Source organism: Urocitellus parryii, chromosome 1, assembly GCF_045843805.1.
Source record: "Urocitellus parryii isolate mUroPar1 chromosome 1, mUroPar1.hap1, whole genome shotgun sequence".
Lineage (NCBI taxonomy): Eukaryota > Metazoa > Chordata > Mammalia > Rodentia > Sciuridae > Urocitellus > Urocitellus parryii.
Window position 1 is genome coordinate 171343768 of NC_135531.1, and position 24671 is coordinate 171368438.

Sequence of the window (24671 nt, forward strand, 5' to 3'; positions counted from 1 at the left end):
ATTTAGGATGGTTGGGCGCCCTTTACATGGGTGTGAAAGTGATAAAGGGGTTTCACACCCTTGAAGGGATAAGCGTGCATCAGAAGCTGTACTTTGCTTTTTTGAATTTGGATCTTTTCCCAGACTAGTGAAATGTGGGTAGGATCCTGTCTAGTGGAGCTGGGCAGTGGAGCGAGCTGCAGCTCACAGTGATCCCTGGGAAGCCACCAGCCCTCTGCAGTGTACTATGGAGCGGAGCTAGATACTCGGCAGATTAGAAGCATTAAATGCACTTTGACTTACAATATTGTCAATTTATTGGGACTGTAAACCCCTCGTAAGTGGAGGAACATCTGTATGCCCCACTCTTCTTTTAAATCTTTGAGTTCTTTCATCATCATCATGTAGTTTTCAGGATACAAGCTCTATGTTTGTTAGATCCACATCTAAGCAGTTATTTTATTTTTAAACGAATTCTAAGTGTGCTCTCATTTAGATCTGGAATATTTCCCCAAAGCCCATGTGTTAAAGCTTTAGTCCTCAACTTGCGCCATGGGGAGGTGGAAGAAACTTGAAGAAGTGGAGCTAGTGGGAGGTCTTGCAGTCACTGGAGGCGTGCCCTGGAAGGGGACAGTGGGACCCCAGACCCTTCCTCTTCCCCTCTCTCTTTCATTTCCAGTCATGAGGTGGATGGATTGCTCTACCCTGCACTTTGACCATGAGGTATCTCCACAGGCCCTCAGCAACAAGGCCAACTGCTTAGGGACTGAAACCTCCAAACTGAGTCAACAAACCTTCTCTCTTTAGAAGTTGATTTCTACCATCTTTTTGTTGCAGTGATGGCAAGAGGACGAACACAATGTGTATCCTAGTTATCCCGTAAATGTTGATTAGGTTGTGTTGATTGACAGTATTTTCTATATCCTTGTTGATTTCCTAGTCATCCTATCAATTGTTGAGAGAAGGGTATGTAGTCTACAACGTAAAACTGCAGATTTGTCTATTTCTCCTTCTGATTCTATGAGCTTTTGCTTTGCATATTTCACAGTTTGGGTGTTTGGTGCATACACACTTAGGATTGCCATGTGTTTTGAATAGATTGTCTTTTTTTTATCATTATTCAGAATCCCTCTCCATCTCTGGTCCTTGTATTTTCTCTTCACTCCACTTTATCTAATGTTAATATATTTACTCTTACTTTCTTTGATCAATGTTTGCATCATTTATCTTATTATATCCTTTTAATCTGCCTATATATCATTTTATTTAAAGTGATTTTCTTATAGCCAATATATAGCTTAATTATATTTTTAAAACCCAATATACCAATATCTCTCTTAATTGTTATATTTAGGCCACTTACATTTGATGTTATTATTGATGGGTGAAGCCTTAAGTATGCCATTTTATTTTTTATTTAAACTTTTCATTTCTTTGTTTATTTTTTTGTTTATTTTTTAAAATTCTATTTTGATTCATCTATTGTGTGTTTGTATGTAGCTCTTCACATAGTTGTTTTATTGATTGCTCTAAGTATTACTTTGTATACACATGTGTTCTCACAGTCTACTGGCATTAATTACCCTTTTACTGGTTCAAGTGAAGTATAGACTATTTCCTCTATTTACGTCCCTTCACCATCTCCTGTTTATAGCATACTAGTCTTAAATTTATTTTCTCTACCTGCATTTGGAACAATAACAATAGTGTTTTAATCTTTGCTTGGACCATTTCCTATTTATAAAACTGAAGAGAAGGAAAGCACTTGCCCACTTTTTTGCTTACTGGTCTCTTTCTTCCTCGCTGATGAACCAAGTTTCTTTCTCTTAGCTTTTCCCTTCTGTGTAGAGAATTTCCTTCTGCCATTCTTTCAAAGTAGATCTGCTGGCAACAAATTCTTTCAGCTTTTCTTATCTAAGCGTGTCTTAATCTTCTCTCCATTACTGGGGTATTTTTTTTTTTTTTTTTTACTGAATATAGATGCACAGGCTTAACAGTTCTTTTCTTCTAAAAGTTCCTGAAAAATATTGAGTCACTGTTTTCCGACTCTATGGTTTCCCATGGAAAATCAGTGTTCATTCTAATTGCTTTTCCCCTGCGGATGGTGTAGTTTTTCTTTAGCTGTTTTCCATATTTGTTGGTTTTTGTTTGTTTGTTTGGGGTATTATTATTATTATTATTATTATTATTATTATTATTTTAGTCTTTACTTTTCAAAAATCACAGCAGGCCTTAGTTTGAATTTCTTTAGATTTAATCTCTTTGGGGTTCATTCAGCTTGTTGAACATGTAAGTGTATGTGTTTTGCCTTTCTTAAATTCCTAAAAAAAAAAAAAAAAAACAATGAACATTACATATTCTTCATAGTCCCCTGTCCCAGGTTCCTAGGGATCTGATTATTTTCATAGTCAGTTTATTTTCCTCTGTTGTTTAGCTGGGTGATGTTTATTGTTTTATCTTCTAGTCACTGATTCTCTCCTCTCTCCTCTTCACCATCACCATGACCACTGTTCTGCTCCTTCTACTGAATTTTAAAATTTGATTTTTTTTAATTCTAAAATTCCTACTTGATTCTTCTCTAATTTTCCTATTTTCTGTTTTTATTTTGCTGTTACTTTTTTCCTTCTTCGGTCTTCCTTCCTTCTTACCTTTTCAGTTTGTATTCTTTTTTTTTTTTTAAGAGAGAGAGAGATAGGGAGAAAGAGAAAAGTTTTTTAATATTTTTTTAGTATTCGGCGGACATAACACCTTTGTTTGTATGTGGTGCTGAGGATCGAACCCGGGCTGCACGCATGCAAGGCGAGCGAGCTACCGCTTGAGCCACATCCCCAGCCCCTCAGTTTGTATTCTTACATTCCTTTCAAGTGTGCTCCTAATAGCTCATTGAAGCATTTTTGTGATGGCTACTTTAAAAATCTTCATCGGGTCATTCTCAGAGCTCTGTTGGTGTTTGTAATCTTTTTCCATTTATTTGGAGATCTTCTTGGTTCTCAATATGACAAGTAATCTTTGGTTGGGAGTTGGACATTTTCGTATGACGAGACGGTAGTTCTTATTTCAAGTTTCTCTCTTATTTGCCTCTTTCTGTCCAGGTGAAGGTGGGCGAGCACTGCCTTCTTGCTGCCAGGTAGAAATTAGAAGTTCGGCTCCCTCACCTGCCTCATCTGACACCTGGGGGCTGCTGTTGGTTATGGGATGGGGTGGGTAATTCTGTTTTCCACATGGTCTTCTGGAGCACCGCACTAGAGGGGCCTAATCAACGCTGGGTGCTGGTGAAAACCCTGACTCTCCACTGGGCCTTCTCTGACACTACTGGGGAGGGATTGGGGAGGGATTGCTTCTGGGTTGGGTGCCATCTGTCCACTGACGTCATGGACTGGGGGCAACTTTGTTACCATGTAGCAGGATGGGAGTTCCAGTTCCTCCCTTGGCCTCTTGGACCCCCCACACACACCCCCAGCCAGGGTTTGCTGACCCCATGATATCCACATCACCAAGGCTGGGGTGGACGTCCGGACTCCCCTCCTGGCCTTTCCCGGGGGGTGGGGGATGGCTCTTTGGTGTTTTGCAGGAGTGAGAAGTCATTGTTCCAGAGCCTTTTGGGCCTTGTTTGGAGCCCCTTCCTTGGTCCTTGGCCACAGAGAGGAGCCTTCTGTTGGGGTTTTCGTGGGCCTCTGGCGGTGCCTCATTGCCAAACTTCTGCCGCTCCAGGACTGTGACAGAGGAGGTGGAAAACAGCAGCTTGTCCTTCCTTAGGCCCTGAGTCCTCTGGCCCTCCATCTTCCTCTCTCCACCTTTCGAAATCATCTTCTTTTAAAGATGGTGTCCAGGGTTTTATTTGTTCTTACTTACTGGAAGTCATAGGAGTAGTATATCTGACCCATTTTCCTGAAAGCAGAACCTGTCTTGTTTCCTATCAGATATAAAACTGCTATAATTTGTCTACAAAAGGCTTTACCCATATATGGGTTGGACTCCTGGAAGTAGTTAGTTGACCAAAGAGTGTGAGCATTTCTTGACACTTAATACATGAAATTCTTTACACTCACTAAAAGCTTGTACCTGTCCTGGCCATCCAACCCTTTATCACCTTGAAGAAAGATGTCAGTCTCAGGGTGATTCTCCACAGTCCCCATGAGCTGAAAGACAGGGCCTGCCAACCTTGTGTGGGTTTTTCTATGCAAAAACCCTCCCGTTACCTCCTCTGAAAAGCCAGAGCGTACTGAAGAAGACAGGCTTCAGCTAAGACTGGGCGAGACCCCAAGATGAAGAGCGCAAGGACCCAGAGTGTGGGGCTGGGTCCCACTTACTGCCACACAATTGCTATGTTCTTAGGTAAACTATAGTCAGCCCTCCATAGCTATGGGTTCCATATCCACAGATTGAAAATACATTTTTTAAAGAAGAGTCTATAGTCAACAGGTACATACTCTTTTTCTGGTCATCATTCTCTGAACTTCAGCTTAACGACTACCCACCAAGCACTTGCATTGTATGAGGTATTCTAAGTCATCCAGAGAGGATGTGTGTAGACTCTATGCAAATACCATGTCATTTTATGTAAGGGACTCGAGCCTCCGTGGGGTTTGATTTCCTGAGGGGAGTGGGGACTGATCCTAGAACCAATCTCATGTGTGGCTACCAGGTGACAGCTGAGTTTGTTTCAGGGTAAGAGTCTAAATACAGCCAGTTAAGTCACTAGGGGGTGGAGATGTGGTTTGACCCTTAACACTACGGAGGGAAATGTTATTTGCTGTATTGTGTCAGTCAAAATGGAAATGTAGGGCTGAAGGAGCATGATATGGTGTCAGAGCTGATGGACCCAGTGTCTCCGTGGCAACTGGCTGTGGCTGGGCCCAGGCTCTGGGCCAGGAGAGGTGATGTGTGTGCTTCGTGGGGACCATCAACCCTGATCGCTTGGTGTCAGGGAGTGGAGAAGGAGGAGTTGCTAACAGCTGTAGGGCCTTTCTGACTGCATTAGTGAAGGGGTAAGTCGATGTTCAGGACCCCAAATAGGAGTTAACTAGAGCAGCATTTATGTTTGCCTTTGGATCTAGCACTACCTTGGCTTTTCTTCTTGGCCCAGACTTTTGTTTATTTGGGCCATTTTCAAGTTTAGCTTTAACTCCAGGGACTTCTTCCCCTGCTCCTTCATGTTGAAACTTCCATCTGTGAAACACAGAGAGTAGGGATGACGAGAGATTCAGATATTGTCGTTGACCACCTGGAAAGCTGTCTGCTGAAATCCAGAGCCCTGGGTGTACAACCCCGGTCAGAGCCCCTAACCACCGTGGGCTTGAGTTTTCCTTCTAGAGGCTTCTTGCTCACACTAAGTCCTTGGGTGGTAGGATTGACTAGTAGTGATGATGAGCACCCTTGGTTTGGACTCATAGGTTGGAGCCCTGCCCCAGCTGTGTGACGTGCTTCGGCTGCTGCAGGAGGAACAGGACCAGTGCCTGCAGGAACTCTCCAAGGACAGGCGAGAAGACGTCAGCCCACAGCTTCCAGCACCAGGTATGACATCTGCTCAGCTCATGCCCTGACCCACCAGGCTGGGATGTGGGGCACTGGGTTGGCTTTGTTCACTTAGTCAGCAGGGGCTGGGGGACTGGTGAGCAGTCTACAGAAACCAGCATCCACTTTTCCTTTCTCGGGTATGTGGGGGCAGCAAGTGCTTTCCTAGCATCTTCCTCAAGGGAGGGGCTTGGTGGGAATCACTTTGTAAGGCTGTTTGCCTCCTGTCCACGTGGTCACCTTCACTGCCAGGTTGATGAGTGAGAAAAGCAGTATGGGGTCAGAAACCCTTGGGGTACCATGCTTCCAATCATTCACTGCTGTGTGACTGTGTAAAAGTTATTTAACACTCTCAGCCTCAGTTTCTTGATCTATAGAATGGAGGTGATAATATCTACTTCAATATTATAATGATAAATGAGATAAAATTTGCAAAATACAAATGGTTTGTAAACATTGGTAATTTAAATATTAATTATTATTGATCAACTCTTTAAATATTATGAGTTTTATATTTAGGTGTTAATTGTATTTCTATACCCTTCCTAAACTTAACTCCTTTACTCTCTATCATTGAAGGATGTAGCATTAAGAAAAGAGTCTATTGCAGGTACTTAAAAAAACATCTGTATCCCAATGTTCATAGCAGCATTATTCTTTTTTTTTTTAAAGAGAGAGTGAGAGAGGAGAGAGAGAATTTTTAATATTTATTTTTTAGTTCTCGGCAGACACAACATCTTTGTTGGTAGGTGGTGCTGAGGATCGAACCCGGGCCGCACGCATGCCAGGCGAGCGCGCTACCGCTTGAGCCACATCCCCAGCCCATCAGCATTATTCTTAATAGCCAAGAGATGGAAGCAACCCAAATGTCCATCATGGGGGTGAATGGATAAACAAAATGTGATCCATCCATGTAATGGAATATTATTCAGCCTTTAAAAAGAATGAGAGGGGCTGGGTTGTAGCGTGGTGGTAGAGCAGTTGCTTAGCATGTGTGAAGTTCTGGGTTCCATCCCCAGAACTAAGGGGGGAGGGGGGAAGAAATGAAGTTCTAACACATGCTAGAACACAGATGATTCATAAAAACATGGTATTAACTGAAATAAGCCAAATACAAAAGGTCACACATCATATGATTCCATTTATTTGGAATGTCTATATTAGGTAAATCCATGGAGACAGAATTAGATTCATCGTTGATGGGCTGAGGGGAGGGGCCGTGGGGAAAAATTGCTTGATGGGGTTTCTTTAGGGGGTGGTGAAGATATTTTAGAACTACATAGAGGAGATGGCTACATGTTGTATTATGAGGTTCTAAATATCACTGGCACACTTCAAATAGTTAATAGTTAAATTCATGTGATGTGATTTTACCTCAATCTAAAAAGAAGAAAAGAGACCAACCAACCCCAGCTTTTAAATTAAACCATGGGCTCTTAAGTTGCTTCATGTCTCTGGGCCTCAACTTCCACATCTATTTTAAGAGCTCGGTGTGAAATTAAGAACATTCATTTAGGCTGGGGCTGCAGCTCAGTGGTAGAGTGCTTGCCGAGCACGTGTGAGGTCCTGGGTTTGATCATTCAGAACTATTTACTTAGCACTTAATGGTATGAGATGGGAATGGGGAGAACAAAGGATAAATGATGAGGAACTGGAACTCCCTCTCATGGCTTAGGAATGCATTTTGCAGCAGAAGTTGGATACTTCGACTTCACCAAATAGGGATTTCTTTGTTGCAAATTACAAAAACCTCAGAGGTAGTACAAAGTTCCAAGATATCATATCTTCCAGATTCCTCTGTTGTTTGGCTGAATGTGTGGCTCTCGTCCTCATGGTCCTACAAGGGCTGCTGTACCTCCGGGGAGGAAAGCAAAGTTGCTGTGTTTCTGGAAGGAAAGAGCAGCCGGGAGTTGGGGTGGGGATACATGGGGAAGCCTGGCTTTCCTGAAACTTTTGGGGGGGTGGGGAGGCTCTGCTTGCACTTTGTGTCTGGCAGAACCGAACCGCACAGCTACCCCTGGCTGCAACGATGGCTGGAGACCCAGAGGTTTAGCTATGCATGTGGCCACCTTGAACCAGGTTCTGCTAGTGAGAAAGAAGAGAAGAATAGCAAAGGGCAGGCTCCACCGCAGTCATCATGACTCTGTGTGGTTGGGGGACCGTGGACCCATTAATCACAAACCCATGTAAAGTGGCAATGAGGTAAGGCCTGAAGAGCCACTCCACCTGCATGGAGAGCCCAGGGTCCTGACCTGGTCTGGGACTCTACGAGGGCTTTCCAGAGGGAATGATGTTTGAGCTGAGATCTGAACATGCCTAATCATTACCAGGGACAGGGATGCAGGGAGCAGCAGGGCGCTGGCACCCAGGAGGATTCTCATCCTGACTGCTAGAGCCACGGAAAGCCTTGCAGAGGCAGAGGCGAGTGGTGTGACGCTCAGCGTTATGAGAAGATGCCCCTTGCCACAGCCTGGGGAAGGACGGGAGTAGGTTCAGAGACACCCACTAGGAAGCTGTTGCTCTGGGTAAGATTTGCTGGTCACTGGACTATAATAGGGTGTCTCTGTTTGGGTTCCCAGCAGCAGGTGATCAGTAGGATGTGGGACCTGAGACCCAGCGGGGAAGGAACTGGGTGAACACTACGTGGTCACTGTGGGCACCTGGAGTATAATCCCACTGGGGCACATAAGGAGCCAGGTGGGACACACTTATGCATGGCCAAGGTGCTGGAGTAACTAGCCACCGATTCCCTAGCACTCAGAGGCAGCGAAGCATCACTAATTCCAGCCTCCTGCACTTGGGGGACTAGTGGACTCCAGCCGCTGGAGAAAGCCCTGAGACCAGGGAGCGCAGGGGCCATCAGTGTGCGGGGTTACCAGCACCCTGGTAGAGCAGATTCCTGCGTGGAGGTGTGAACCAGCTGGGAAAAAGTCTGAAAATAATCAATAAAGAACACAGGACAATAGACAGAAAATAGTTTTCAAAAGCAGGGTGCCTGGAGGGTCTTCCAGCCCTGATAGGAACTGGAACTGAAACAGGGGGAAAGCGCGACTTCTTTGTTTAGGGGGAAATACATCCAATGTTTTAGTGTGGCAGGCTTCATGGGGAATACAAGTTGTCTGGGGCTTGGCAGGTTACGCCCCTCTCAGTACCTTCAGGGTGGCTGTGTGTGACCCTGGGGCTGTGAGCTAGGGCAGGGCACCAGCAGGACCTGGGCTTTCTCCAATGGGGGAATTTCACCCAGGGGTTCCCAGAAAAGTAGCCCCCCTGCCCTGTGATGGCTCCAACAAACCCATGATTCACACACGGCTTCTGACATCAGCGGACAGTGATATCTGCAGATGCAGAGAAGATTGAGACCAAGGACGTGTGGCGGGAGAGGGTCTGCTCTGCAGGGGTGGCCTTGGTGGAGAGGAGCGGGTACATGCCAGAGTCTTTGGGTGGGGAACGTTGATGGGAGGTGGCGATGAGTTGGATCAGAAGGGAGGGAGGGGAGGAAGAGTGAGTCCGGGATGTCCTCCAGGTGTTTACCTTGAGCATCTGGAGGAAGATGAAGCAAGGTCAGGTATCTGGGGGAGCAGATTCAGATTTAGAAGCTCAGTTGAGACTGAAGACAGAGATCCAGGCCAGGGTTGAACTTAGGCACCAAGGGCGAGTGCAGCTGAGGCTTCACCATGACGGATCATGGGAGGGAAGAGGAAGGGGCCTGGAGAGGAGCCTCACGCACTCCAGCATTCAGTGCCAGGAGCAGCCAGAGGTGGGAAGAAACATGGGCGGCAGAAGCCAAGTGCTGTGGGTGTTGCAAATGTGCTTATATCGATTCACTCATCCACCAAGTGAGGGACAGAGAGGGAGACCCTCAGTTTGAGCCTTCCCTTGCCTGTCCTGGCTCCAAGCAGCCATATCCTGGCCTTGGACACTCCAGGAGGTACTCTTGAGAGTGTCCTGATACCCTGGGTCCTCCTACCATCCCAGATACTGTGTCTGGTATGACAGAAAGCAAGGCCCAACAAGTCCAGCCTGGGGTGCTGCTTCCTCGCTGATGATCTCGATCTCGGGGAAGAGGCTTTGCTCCTTCACTCCTCAACCTGCCCAATTTTCAGTGGGGGTAATGATCTACGGCCTTCATGACACTCTTGTTGGAAATAAGTGAATTAATATACAAAAGCAGGCATCTTTTCATAGCGGGGAGTTCTTCTGATGGTGTGCGATCAGGCTGAACGAGGCTATGGTGGATTGGGGTCCACTTAGACCCTCTACCCACCTGCACACTCAGCCCTGCCTATGGATGGCATCTCCCCTGTGAACTACCATCTCCCAAGTCCAGGGTGCAGGTGCGGGAAGCTGTCAGCACACCCATGAGTAGGACTGGTCATCCTTCTGCCTCAGGCTCATCATGTGGTCCTGATTGTGCATCCAGGTTTGAGAAAGCTCTGCCGAGACTTCCTCCAGGGTTCTGCCTCGCAGTTCCCTGGGGAGTGAGTGGGAAGGTGGCAGGCCGGGCTTCCTCTCCACAAATAGCTCCCGTTACTGTTTTTCTTATTGAATTTCTGCCGTTGTCACAGAGGAGAAGGGGTCTGGTGCTTTGAAACATGATTTAAAACCCCCAGAAGTAGAGGCGGTCCATGGATCCTGTAGCTAGAAAGGTCTTCAGGCCTCCCCTGCCGAGGAGTTGAGAAAGCGAGGCCCAGGGATCCACCTGGAAGGGTATGATGGACAGATGTGGTGGCCAAGAGTAAAACTCCCTACAAGACTGGAAGAAGAGAGGAGAATTGACAAAACGTAGAGGTGCTGGGGGGATCTGCATCAGAATCAGGCCTGTGTCCCTTGAGTCCCCTGGAAGATTCTGGAGGAGCTGAGGGACAGGTGCCCAGATGCAAATCCACCCACGCCCTCGCCCAGGCCTGTGACCGCAGCAGGTCCCCCAGGAGCTCAGTTGGAGGTCCTGTGCCCCCCATGGCTCTGGCCTGGTGTCTGGACTGGGCAGTGGGACTCCACGTTGGGGGCACAGAGTTAATGGATAAGCTGCTGGGTTCTCCCTGGGGTGGAGGTTAATGTTTGAAAGCCAGACAAGCCACAGGAAATGTCACTCAGGGAGCTGTCACTGAGCCCAGTTGCTTATCACAAATAAAAAATTAACTCTTGAGCTATTCCGGGTGGGGTGGCCAAGGCCCTCCTGGCATCTTGTGGGAGGGTTTCACACTAATGACTGCCCAGTTTGCCCTGCTGAGATATTCACCCCTTTGTTTGTGGAAACCAATACCCACCCCTCAGATGTGGCTGGTAGAAGGGATGTGGCTCTCCCCAGGGGAAGAATGTTCCAGAAGGAAGGTGGGGTGGCAACAAATATATAGGTCCTAAATTTAGACAGACTTGGACATGTGTCCTGCTCTGTCACTTAAGCTCCACGTGACCTCCAGCAGTGCACTCGCCCCCTCTGGGCCTTGGTGTACATGTCCTCAAATAGGGACATGGTAGCACCCTTCTGTCCCCAGCTGGTGGCCTACTCCCCAGAATAGGCTCTTTTTTCTTTTTCTTTCTGTATTGAGGTGAAAGTCATATAACATGAAATTAACCACTTTTAAAGTAACGGGTGGGGTGGCCAAGGCCCTCCTGGCATCTTGTGGGAGGGTTTCACACTAATGACTGCCCAGTTTGCCCTGCTGAGATAACAATCCCATGGCATTTGGGACATTCACATGTCATACAACTTCCACCTCTATCTAGTTTCAAAACATTTTCATGGCCCCAGATAAAACCCCGCACCCTACAGGAAATCATTCCCCATCCTTCCATCTCTCCAGCTGCTGGAAATTACCCATCTTCTCTGTCTCTGGGGAGTTGCCAACTCTGGACATTTCATACAAAAAGGACCATCCAATATGTGCCTTTTTGTGTTCGTCTGTCTTCTTTCACCAAGCAAAACATTTTCAACATTCATCCATGGTGTGAATCAGTACTTCCCACTGTGAGATTCAGGGCAAAAATGTAGTTTTTCTAACAAACATTCCCAGCCTCCTCCAGGGTGTCCCCAGATCCTGATGCACCTTGGCAGCCAACCCCTACCTTGCCCTGAGCCATGGCCTGCTCTGCCCACAGCTCACCTCCACCTGACCATTCCTCAGCACAACTGATCTTGGCTCATTTTTCAGAAATAAGTTAACTTATTTGTTTATTTTATATAACATTTTAGACAATTTAAATTTTTTAGTTTTTAAAACAACAGTGCAGTTGAGTGCTGTACACACCTGTCATTCCAGCTACTCAGGAGACTGAGGCAGGAAGATTTCAAATATGAGGACCTCTCCGCAACTTAGCAAGACCCTGTCTCAAAATAAAAAAAAAAAAAAGAGCTGGGGATATAGCTCAGTGGTGGAGCATCCTTGGGTTTACCCTAGTACCACTAAACAAATAAATAAATAAAATAAAATCATATAAAAATTAAAAAAGGAAGACAGGCATGGTGGCACACTCACCAACTCACCAACTCACCAACTCACACACCTGAAATCCCTGTGAGTTGGAAGGCTGAGGCAGGAGGATCTTAAGTTTAAGGCCAGCCTCAAAAACTTAGCAAGGCCCTAAAAAACTTAGTAAGAACCTGTCTCAAAAAAAAAAAAAGAAAGAAAAGAAAAGAAAAAAGAAAAAGAAAAAAGTAAATAAATAAAAAACTAAAAAGGACTGAGAATGTAGCTCAGTGTACTTCCCTAGCATGCATGAGGCCTCGGGTGTGATCCCAGTATTGCAAAACCAAAACTGACCAACTTTCACACACAAAAAAAGTGCAATAAGAATTATTATCCCCATTTCACGGGTGAGAATTAAGGTCCTAAGAAGCGCAGGATGATACAGAGCTGAAACAGGACTCTCAACTGAAATCCTCTGACTTTACGTCCTGAGTACTTTCTGGTTGGTAATCCAGTCTGATCACAAGCAGCACAGCTGATATGAATAACTGATGTACTTACCTCCAGCTCGGAGAAGGCTTTTTCATTAGGGAAAAGCAAGGTGGGGCGTAGCTCAGTGGTAGAGCCCTTGCTTCATATGCAGGAGGCCCTGGGTCCTGGGTTCCATCCTTAGCATTGGGAGGAAGGAAGGAAGGAAGGAAGGAAGGAAGGAAGGAAGGAAGGAAGGAAGGAAGGAAGGAAGGAAGGAAGGAAGGAGAGAGAGTGGTAGGGAGAGAGAGAGAGAGAGAGAGAGAGAGAGAGAGAGAGAGAGAGAGAGAGATTGTTAATGCCAATCAATTCTTACTGTGTCAAGTGGCATGAGATGAAGCTCTTTAGGCCAGGTGAGGAAGAGTTCTCAGGTGAGCAGGAAGGGCCCTCTGGAACTGTAGTTTGTAGTTTGGGGAAGGGAAGAGCCTGGCTCTTGGTGCTTAGAAGCTTAGGGTGGGAGATGAGCAGCCTGCTCCAAGGCAGTAGCCTCTCAGCCCCAGGATTCCAAGGTCCTTTATGTCATCTGGCGCAGTCTCCCTTCAGTGCCTGATGCTCTTCCCAGTTCACGAATCCCAAGGCCCTCTCTGCTTGAATACTTTCAGTGATGGGGAACTCACTGTTCCCCAGAGAACTCATCTCACTGAATGGCTTATGCTCCTGGGTTTAAAGATAAACCTCCCTGGTCTTTAGCTCTGTCTCCTTCGATGTGGTTTTGAATGCTTCTGCTCCTGGGATTTCAGTCCCCACTCCATCCAGACCACAGCTTGCGGGTGGTTCAGCTGCCACAGAAGAGAGCAACACACCTCTGGACCTAAGTCTATAGGTCAGGTCAATGGCAAAGCCAGGGAAACCTCCCCAGGCTGCCCCCTGAATGACCTGGGACTGGGCCCAAGTGGGGACAAGAAAGGCAGAGGGAGGCACCGTGAAGCCAAGAAACAGGTTGGTGCACATGACTCGCCCCGAACCACTGTGGGGTCTTGAGGGGGAACAAGGATGAATGGAGGTAGCTGGGTAGGAAGCGCCTGAGACATGGCTCTGCCAGTCCCCAGGCAGTGGGGGGCCAATGGCGACAAGCAGAAGCTTCGGGGGGCTCTGGGTGCAGGGCCAGGAGGAGCTCTGGTTCCCTGGTGATCTCCAATAGCAGGTAAAGTGAGCATCCAGGGCATGGAGGGGACGTGGAAGGACACAGCACCTGCTGTCCTGGTGGTCCAATCCAGAATCGCCCCGGGGGGCCTGGTTGTTCCTGGCTCCCTGCCACTGCAGCCTGTCACATTGCTCCAGGAATAGTCTCAGGTTATTGTCAGGCCATCTGAGCCCACGTATTAATAAGTCAAGGCCGGAGGGCAGAGGCTCTGCTGTGGGTGAACACAGGGCAGACTCGGAGCTGGCAGAGAGCTCTCTGTGCCAGGCACCAGGCTGGGTGGGGCCACCTAGAGGTCCCCAGGGCACCATCCTGCCCTCTTAAAATCACCCTGCCCCTCCCCAGACATGCCTCTGGGGCCACCTCTCTGTCTCTATGGCCAGGACACAGGAAGCTGGTGGCTTTGTCTGCCTCGAGCCTTAAGCAGGGCCAGGGCCTTCATAAATTTAAAGGACCCTATGAACTCCATTGGGTAGAAAGAGAACATTTTCCCTTCTCTGTGACTTTAATTCTGACTCTGCTCCTGGAGCGACAGAAATTTAAGCTTTGTTATTTTCTGGCTCTTTTCTCCGGCTTTCTGGGGTGTCAGTCACCTAGCAGCACTGCGTTCAGGGGAGCCCCTTTTCTTAGGCTTTGCTCCACATGAATGGTGTCGGACATCTCGTCCCCCGCCATGTGGCTCTTCTGTGCCTGACGGGGGCACTTGCTCTGCAAGGCTGTGGTCTCATCTAGACATGTCCCCATAGTCAGGCTCCTCTAGGTCATTCAACCCACCTCTTGGGGCTAACTGGGCCTCTTTCTGGAAACTTCCATACTCCTGCTCATCACTACCCCTCCGTTTCTCCATGGTCTGGGGAAGTATTGCTCCTTTTCTGTTTTCTCCCAAGCATTGAGACCACACCTGAATGCCTTTCATTCCCTGAGGGATGTTTGAAAACCTCCGGAAAAATGAGTTTCCTGCCTTCCTCTGAGACTTTGAACCAGTTATCAGAGGGGGAAGGAGGGAGAAAATGTGTCGGGAGAATTAACAAGAACAGAGTTTAAGAGATCAGATAATATTCTATTACATACACAGATCATTTAGTTCTCACAAAAATCCTAGGGAATGTGGCTGAGCCATTTTATAGATGACAAAACTGAGGCTTATGGAGGTCAGCGGCATGACCAAGTTCAAGGTTGGCTTGGGTCCTGAGCCCATTCTGTTTCGCTGTGACATCTGTTCTGACCCAGGACCCCCATGCTGTCCTCTCGGGCTGTGGGACTCACCCAGACCCCCTGCCCAGGGTGTTTGTGACCTGGCATTGCTTACCCCTGCATCTCCACTGAAGCTTCTGGGGTGTTCCATCCCACCTCCTGCAGCCAGGCCGTAGTAGGGACAACGGCTAAGCTCCGTTAGCTGCAGCCGGGGCTTTCTAGAGGCAGTGACCCCTCCTCAGGGTTCAGTAGCTGTAGCACTGTACACAGTCCCTTTCCCTCTCAGGGGGTGAGTTTTGCTGCTCTGGATCTAGAGCTGCCCAGGATCCAACAACAACCCCACTCCTGAGTTGTGTCCCTTCCCTGCTGGAAGCTCCTCAGGGAAGGCCAAGTCCAGGACAGGATGTCCACCACCAGGCATGGAGTACCCTCCTTTCCTCCCATTCCTGCCCATCCTGGGGAAGGGGACATCTGGGGGTAGGGTCTGAGACACGCCGCTCAGATCCTGGGAGCCATGTAAGGGGGTCCCTGCCAGTAACAGCCACGTGTCACTTGTACTTTGACTTCCTTAATATTTTCCCCTTTAAAAATGGATTTTAAAAAACTTTAGTTATACCCTAAACAATAAACAGTTATAAAATCAGATGTGACATGCTAGCTTTATTATGTTTCGAACACATTAAATTCTCTTTTGGAAACAATGTAACTGTTAAAATAAAAAATATTCAACCATGTACCATCCAAAAGCCCAGGTCATCTATGGGGGATGTGCGCTTTGCATGCTGGGAGAGTCTGTGCAGAGGCTGGGAGAGAGTGGGACCATGTCGTGGGTGCTCAGAAAACCAGCAGTGCCATGTGGGGTTGGCAGCCAGGTCTGTTGCCACCAAAGGGCAACTGGCATCAGGGGGTGTGTCAGTCCTCACTGGGATGGGGAGACACGAAGGTTGGGTGGGATCCTACTTCTGCCAGTACCAGCTCAGTCACTCTGCACCTGTCACTTTCCCTCTTGTTCTTCCTCTCTACTAGTGACCCGAGCTGACCCTGAACTACTGTGACATTCAGCTGCTGATGTGTCTGGAACAATGTCTGATGTGTGTCTGGAACAAGGTCTGGCCTGGCCCTGCCCTGCTCTAGCCCCAGTGTCTTTTCTCTATACGTGGCTGACTTGGAGGGCACAGCAGTGAGCTAGCCTGTAGGGTCCCCACTTCCTGGGAGGAGTCAGTTCCCCTTGCACAGGGCACTCCTGCCCTGCCCTCTGCCAGCACCAGGCTGGGTGTCCCTGTGGGCCCTGCCTGACGTGACCCAGCTCAGGAAGGCTCTCAGACATCCTGGCACTCTGTGCCTCTGGCTGGCCCGCTGGGCATGGGTTATCAGTTGCATGGACTGAAGGCGTCTGCCAGCATCCTGGTGGCCAGCCAGGTGGCTCCAGCCAGCTCTGAGTCCCTCCCTTTCCAAGTGACATAATAGGCTTCTGCACTGATCCATGCTCTGGAAGTGCCCACCTGCTTCCAGGGCAGGAAAAGCCACCCCAGCAGGCAGGGAGGTTGTACTGTCAGCAGGGTCCTGTGGCCACTGGGAGATTTCTGCCTGAAGAAACAGGACAAAGGGATCCCTTAGCCTCCTGGGACTCCAGATGCTCAGAGTGCAGAGAGGAAGCACGTCATTTGGAAAGGACCCTGCCAGGACCAAGTTGCCATCCCAAAGGCATCTGGGAAGCCTACAGTCACCCGGAGTCGGCTGAGTTCTGGGGACTGTGCTCCTGCCCGAGAGCAGCATCCACAGCTGGCAGCTGAGTGACCCACCTGGGTGCTGTGGGGAAGGTCCAAAATGGACACTCGGGGCCCTCCTCTTGTTCCAGGGCAAAGATTCAGGAGTATCCCAGGGCTTTTCATTTCCTGGGTTCCTTGAAGGACAGACACCTGCTTCTTGGCCCCGTAGATGCTTTCACAGGCTGGTGGGGGCCCCATCCAAACCCCCCTCTACATCTCAGGGTCTCCCTCCTCCACACCCTACCGTCCTTGCCCTGGGTTACAGCCTTCCCTTGTCCCCCACCATTCCTGCCTCTAAAACCCCCTTCCAGGATCCTGACTCAGGTCCCGGCTCCCCTGTGGGCTCGCCCTCCTTCTTCCTCCCTCTGGGGGCTGGTGCCATGGCCAGGGCCGAAACGCAAAGCAGCTGCCTTAGCTGCCCACCTCCCTGTCAGTCTGCTCTCCCCTCTGCGAGCCCAGCCCCTCCTGACCTGGCCTGCCCCTTGGCGCCTCTCTCCAGCTCCCTGAGCCTGGCTGGGTTAGTCAGTGCCACCTGGTGACAGATCAGGTGGGTGAAGGCTAGGACATGGCACCAAGCAGCAGAACAGGCAAAGAGACACAGCCCCTGCAAGTCCTGGTTGTGTGACTCTGGAAAGTCACTTCCCCTCAGTCTTCTTCATGTGAAAAATGTGGGTTGGGACCGGTGCCTCCAGCCCCTCTGATTAACGGCCAAACCAGAGCTGGCAGGCAGAGGAGCGAAAGCACAGGACTGGACATGGAATTAATTCAAGTGGACGTCAAGGCAAGAGGGACATTGAGGGAGTCCAGGATCTGGCACTGGTCTATTTATTTGTTCATTAGCCACCGGTGTTGAGTTCCTTCACTGTGCTAGGCCCACACTGGTATGGGGGCTCCAGCAGTGGGCAGGCATATAGGTTTCTGCCTGTATGTGGCAGGGGAGGCCACTGAACCCAGTTGCTGCAGACAAGAGGTCACCTCCCGTGACCTCCTCAGGAGGTGGGTTCATGGCTGTCTCTCTGACTCTCCTGGGAGCCAGGGGTAGGTCTGGGTCCTTGGCTCTGGGGAGGAGGGTAATGCATTGTGAACTCTCCAAGCAAGGTCCGAAGGCCACACCGTGCAGCCACTCTGGGAAGCTCTGGAGATACAGATTTCTGGGTGTGGCCTATGAATGGCCACATTAGGATCTCTCCAGGTGAGACCCAGAAATCAATGCATGGGATGGACTCCCAGCTGATCCTTTTTCTTCTCTTTTTTTTAAAAAATTTACCATCTTTTTTTTTTTTTTTTAGTTGTAGGTGGACACAATGCCTTTATTTTATTTATGTGGTGCTGAGGATCGAACCCTGTGCCTCACGTGTGCTAGGCAAGTGTTCTACCACTGAGCCCCAACCCCTAATTTACCATATTTTTCACTATATTTATTTTTTTAATTGTAGTTGGACATAATATCTTTATTTTACATTTATGTGGTGCTGAGGATCGAACCCAGTACCTCACACATACTAGGTGAGCACTCTACCACTGAGCCCTAACCCCAGCTCCTAATTTACCATATTTTAAAAAAATATCTTTTTACTTGTAGATGAACACAATACCTTTATTTTCTTTACCTATTTATTTTTATGTGGTGCTTATGAGGATTGAACCCAGCATGCCAGGCAAGTGCTCTACCGCTGAGCCACATTCCCAGCTGATTCTGATGGGCCCTGAGGGTCAGAACCTCTGCAGTGGGGAGGGCCATCAGGGAGACTCCACTTAGAATGAATGAAGGTGTCACAGAAGAGGTTTCTGGTACTTTGAATCTGGTTGGATTTATGCCAAAAAATAGACCATGGCTCTTTTGAACAGCTGGGAATCTGCCCTCTAGTTAATCCCAAGACGCATACACTGTATGCCTCTCCCATTCCCCAGAGCTCAGGCTGCAGTTCAGAAGGCCCGGCCTGAGCTCCTTCCAGATGCCAGGGGGGGAAAGGAGTGGGCTTGGGGAAGACATGAGGCAGTGGCTGCTGTTCACCCTCTACTCTGTGTGGGCTCCACACGTGACCTTTGAACTCATCCTCCTGACAAGCTCAGGGGAGACACATTTGTTCCCCCAGAAGAGAGGAGGGGAGGAGCCAGGAGAGCACGTGTGGGTGGCTGGGATTGGGACTCAGGTCCACCTGGGTCTTTCTGAATGGCCTTGGTGTCGTGGGTCTGCACTACACTCCCCAAGTGGGACGAGGGGTGACTGCTGTTCCCCTCATGGCTGTCCACCTAGCCTGTTTCCAGACCCCCCTGAACCTGCCCCAGTGATAGCCTCCCACATGGTATGGGTCACCAAAGCTTGTACAAGGAGTAACTTCTCACTTTGGCATTAACTTCAGGAGAATTAATAGATGATTATGTGAAATGATGATTCGTAGAAGAGTATAGTCATAAACTCACCTATTAAATGAATACCTGCCCAGCATTTTATTTGACTAGTGAGGGAATCAGTGAGATATGAACTCTGGTTGGTCAGCCTGTTCATAGGAGAATTCAAAGTACCTCACATATAAGGCAGAATGGTAAAATGAATGTATAAGTGGGTGCAAACTGGGCTGAATACAAGGAAGAGTGAAATAAATTGTATTTCAGCCAGACATAGTCATGTGTGTCTACGAATGAGAATCATTTGCAATGTTATCAATCACTTATAACGTATAGATTTGCAAAATAGTCCAAAGACAATCGAATCAGATAACCCATAGAATCAGATAACCCAGAAGGTCCTGCTTAAACAAGGCCTCTAGTTCTGTCTTCTTTTTGACTCATTTCAAAGTCTCTCAGTTACCAGAAGTGACCACAAATCTGGATGTAAACCCCCTAGCAGCCAAATGAAAGAGGAAATCCACTTCAAGATTCAGTGTCTCTAAGAATAGTAAGTTTATAAGAAATTCAGCTTTTCACTGTATTGACACCAGGTCTTCCTTCAAGAATTGGGCCCCCTAAAGGGAACACAGTGAGGTAGAAAGCAACATCCTCAAAAACCCTCAAGCATACTGGTGACTCTTGCGTAGCTTCAAGGTAGTGCTTCTCAAAGTCACCCCCAGCCCAGGAACATTAGCATCAACTGGGAACTTGTTAGAAATGCACATCCTCAGGCCCACCCCTGCCCCCTGAGCATTCTGTATTTTAACAAGCCCTCCAGGTAATTCTGATGCAAGATGAAGTTTGAGAATCAAGGAACAAGTATTCTGGACCTTGCCATCACATCAGAAGTACCCGGGTAGCTTTAACATGATACCATGCCTGGGCCCCACCCAGACCAACTCTATGGGAATCCTGGAGGTGGGGCCTGCTTAGGTCTTTTTGAGGCTCCTCGGGTGGTTGTACTGTGCAGCCAGGAGGGAGGCCCATTGCTGCAGTCATTTAACCCAAGCTGAGGCCACCTTCTGTTGCAGAGAAATCCAGACCCACTTAGGTAAGGCCGATCTGAGACCCTGTAACATCTTCCTTGTGTCTTCAGCCCTGAGCACTTACCATGCACACGGCAGAGTCCAAGGCTGTGAAGGTGAAAAGGTGCATTTATTAGACACCACTGGTTCCTGACACAAGGAGCCAGTGCCTAATGAGAACTTTTCATAGGAGTCTAATGAGGCCTCCAGGCAGGCCAGGGGGACAGGGATGGTGACAGGGTGGAAGGGGGGGGCAGCCCCTGGCCCATACTCCATCCCAGTCTGATACCTGGACTCTTCTCCACAGGCTGTGAGGGGCTGTGGGACAACATGAGCTGCTGGCCCTCCTCTGCACCAGGACACACCGTGGAAGTGCAGTGCCCCAGGTTCCTCCAGATGCTCACGAGCAGAAACGGTGACCACCCAGCCAAGGGGCCTGGGCGGAGGGCTGTGTGGGGTGGCCTCCGCTGAGAGGCAGGAGACCCGAAGCCTTCTCGGGGGACAAGCAGTGGTGAAATCGTGGGATGCTTGTTGGGGACTGGAAGACTTGTTTGGGGGTCAGGGTGGGCTCAATTCTCAGAGTCCCAAGGAAGTGGGTGGGAAACAATGTCCAGGGGAAGGTGAATGCTGGGCTTGCTTCTCTGCCCCATGCCTCTCGTTTAGGGATCCCTTCCCTCCTTCCATGTTGTGTCCCCCTAACCAGCAGCGTCCTTGCTCCAGGCCCCCAGGTCAAGGACCCCACTCTTGACAGTGCCAGGATTCCCAAATGTGTGGCCTTCCAGGGTGCTCACGTCCTCTGCCCATTCTGCCAGGCCCTCCCTGTGGGTAAGCCAGGGCTCTCCTGGGAGCCCTGCCCTCCTGGAGACCCTTTCCCGAGGACAGCTACAGGGTACAAGGATTTTCTTAATTGACTAACTTTGGTTTAAGGTGGACCCTGTACCAGGCATTTTATGTACATGGGCAATGCAAGCCCTTTTCTCTACACCCAGTAATTCATTTGACCCAAGTAAAGAGCAATGACCATATTAACAGTGTCTAAGAGAGATTTGTCAGTTTGCCTTAAAGTTCACAGCAACAGATGGAGAAACTAAGACTCAAACTTGACTTCTGACTTCTGGTGCTCTGACCTTGAAGTCATGGCTGGTCTCTCCTCTCATGGTTTGTGTGATCCTGGGAGGAGGACAGGGTCCTTGCCTTTGACTCCTTACCTCATCATTGAGGTCTTGCCCTTCTCCCTCATCCGGGCAGAGCAAGAAAAGTCACCTGAACAAGGACAAACCAAAGAACAGGTCATTTAACACCAAAACCCACCAAACTTCCAAAGTCAGGAAGGAAAGAATGTTCAGAGAGACTATGTTCGACAGCTTTTCATGGCTGTGATGAACACCTGAGAAAATCCACTTGAAGGAAGAAAGGTTTGTTGTGTATCACAGTTTTGGAGATTTCTGTCCATGGTTGGTCAGCCTGTTACTCTAGTAAGGCAGAACATCATGACTGAGAGCATGTGGTAGAGGAAAAATTGCTCACCTCATGGCAGCTGGTAAGCAAAGAGAGAAAGGAAGAGACTTGCATACCAATCCCTTCAAGGGCACACCCAATGACCTAACTTCCCAAAGTTAGGCCCCAACTCCTAAAGGCTCCACCCCTTCCCCATAGCATAGCATCAAGATCAAGCTGAAAATTAAGTCTTTAGTATACAGGCCTTTAGGGAATGGCCCAGATCCAAACTGTAGCAGAGATAGACTGTGGGGCCCCAGAGATGAGTGTAGATTCTTCTCATTGTAATTCTCTAGCACGTAAGTACTCAAGTACGCATGCAAGTGGGAAACATGCTGCTGAGGCTCACTGTCCCTCTGCCCCACTGAAACCCTACAATACGGATATGGAAGGGGACCAGGTGGCTTGAACCCCACTCTTCCATCCCTGATTTAGTAACAAGAGCTGCTGATCAGACAAATCCCCCAAATCTTAAAGCCTTCATTCAATGTTTGTCCATATTACGTCACAAACAGATGTCCCTGATTAGCAGGTGACTCTCCTCTCAATGGCGATGCTAGATCTTACACCTTACCACCCAGGCTTCCACATGCAATTCCAGGGTGGCTGGCCAGGAGAAAGGACCCAGAGGGGCACCTAGGGAGTTTGAAGGCCTGGCCTGAGAGAGACACCACTCTGCCTGCATTCTCTTAGCCCAAACTCAGTTATATGGCAACACCTAACCGAAGGGGACGTGCGTCGTGCAGTCCAGCCCTGTGCCAGTCAGCTGCATGGCCCAAGTGGCTCATTGTCATTGAGCCTCAATTTCCATATCTCCAAAGTGGGAGCAATAAATAATGCCTGCCTACAAGGCTGGACTTGGAAATAAATTTTGAATATCTTTTTCTCTTTTCCACCTTCTATCACTCCTTGTTCTTCTCCCCTCCACAAATTTCCCCCCGGCCCCTCCCCCTTCCCCTGCAAACTCACCAACAGTCTTTACTCCTGGCCTGACCCTTCCATGTCTGTCCTAGGGTCTGTGAAGATCAGTAAGCAGGACACCAACACAGCCATGGTTGGCCTAGAAAACCTTGATGGTCAGGTGCAAGATCAGGACCAGACCCTCCTGGTCTCTGACTCCCAGACAGTGCTCCATCAATGGCTGATTGGGATTTTCTCCTGTTGAAAAGATTTAAAGCTCTTCTCCTCCCCAGCCCTCCCAGAGCCACAGTGCCTCCACCTCCTGTTCCCCTCCCTCCTGTCCTTCTGCAGAGGGGCTGGCAAAACCAGTGCCCACTGCAACCGGGATGATGAGGTGCCAGCCCTATTACATCACTCCCCAGTTACTCCCTCCTCATTAACCAGAATTCCCTTGACCCCACTTGAGGCTCCCTACCCTCGAATCACTCACCACGCATTGGGGAATCCCCCAGGGACTCAATTCCCTGTCTGCATGCTTTAAGGATGGAAGCTGCTTTAAGGATGGAGTTAGGCATAGGGATGCCTAACACAGCTGCAGTTTCACCTTGCCGCCACATGGTGCCGCTGTGGGCTGCAGATCCACACTAGGTCCTGACTACTGGTTCAGGCCCTGGGGTGGTGGGAAGGACCCTCTCCCCTGGGGACCACCCACTCAGTCCTGGCTCGGGCTTTGGGGTGTTGGCTGGTCCACAAACACAGATCAGGACCTTCTGCTAGTCACCCAGAACCTTGGACTCCTGCTCCTTATCTATCTCCCTTCAGGAAGAAAATCTCCCCCTAGTGGTGTCCCCAACCCCAATTCTGACCCCTGTGGGAGAGCCCAGTGATGACAAGGTGGTGTTCTGGACCCTTCTTTTTGAACAAAGAAAAATAAATAGCAGAAATAATTCATAAATTTACTCTTCCCAGGGTACCCACCACATGGGCCTGACAGGATGGGTGTCCTTGTGACTCGAGAAACTATAGCTGCCTTCTGCCCCAGAGAGTTCTCATGCCAGGCCTCAATGTTCCCTCTAGGATGCATTTCAAAGGGCGCCTTCTTCCAGCATTGCTTTTTCAAAAACGCATTTTGGGTGGAGTCAGGCCTGGCCCTTCTTTCCTTCCTGCTTAGTGGGAGGCAGCAGCAGTCCCCAACCTCATTAGGGGCCGGGAGGCTTGGACGACAGCATTGGACTGATTCTTCCCCTAATGCATGTGAATATGTTTTCAGGGGTGCCCTGAGGTGTACGCTGGCTTGTACCTGGCTAAGGACTCCTTAGTTGTTAGGAATTAAACTGGGGTGGCGGGGGAGTACATGGGATTATGGGGGCCCCAGGGAGTCCCAATGCTATGTTTGCAGCCTTGCAGGTGGCTCTATCAGCAGGGGACTTTACCTTGTCAGCAATTCTTGGCCCTGGCCTGGGTCACATGCAGATCTCTTGGGAATCCTGCTGGGTCAGCGAGGAGAGGGCCCTAAACACCAGGCCAGGTGCAGTGGGCTGAGTCCACAGTCAGCCTGAGGCAGGTGCTACCTTTGGATCTGAGGTCTGGGTGTTTGTTGCCATTCAACCATGCCAAATTGGACCACCATTCTTTCCCATTGCCTCCCCTGAGTTCCAAGTCCCCGTGGCCTGTCCACTCCTGCCTTATTTGGAAAGGCTGAAAGGAGAGGAAGTGGGGCTGCAAGGCCTGCTCTGTGCTGGCAGCAGCCTAGCCCCGCTCCATGTGCCAGTGTTGGTCCTGCTTGCTTTTGCACAGAGGGTGATTATTCCTACCCGGCACAGAGAAGTGGTGCAGGTGAGGTCACACAGCAGCCCTGGGTTTCAAACTCAAGTCTGGCTCCTCTAGAGACCTAGGCTCCAGGCCTCCCTGACCCTTCATAGGCTGGGCATGTCTGGAGCCCAAAGGACAGAATCTCCTGGGGCTAGAAGCCACAACTGGGACCAGAAAGAAAGGGCCAGACAGGAAGGCAGCCTAGTGATAAGGTTCACCCCGTCTGGGCACCATGGCCTTGGTTTTATGGTCTGCAAAATAGACAACCCTTGCCTTCCTGGGGTCTGTGAGGATGGGATCAGAATCCATACAGAAAGTACACAGCACAGTGGCTGGTTCTAGAAAGCCCAGCCACATTTCTCTAGCTCCGTGAAAGCTGTTTGGTTCCGAACTCTGTGAGTGGTGGCCCAGCCTCATGGAAGAGGAGTATCCCAGGCTCAGCCAGGGTTGTTAAGGGGCCCCTGGACAGGGTTCTCCCCTCAGTACCTAGAGATCATTGTCCTCACCTCATGAT

General features: G+C 49.1%; 1 protein-coding gene across 1 annotated transcript in view; it reads left to right on the forward strand.

The window, feature by feature from the left end:
• LOC144250073 (secretin receptor-like) overlaps positions 1-24671 on the forward strand; it is a 64124-nt gene that overhangs the window by 10913 nt on the left and 28540 nt on the right. The window contains exons 2-4 of the mRNA XM_077792481.1: positions 5373-5493; positions 19894-19974; positions 20256-20363. Coding sequence (XP_077648607.1) covers positions 5373-5493; positions 19894-19974; positions 20256-20363 — 310 coding nt within the window. The remainder of the gene's footprint in view (positions 1-5372; positions 5494-19893; positions 19975-20255; positions 20364-24671) is intronic.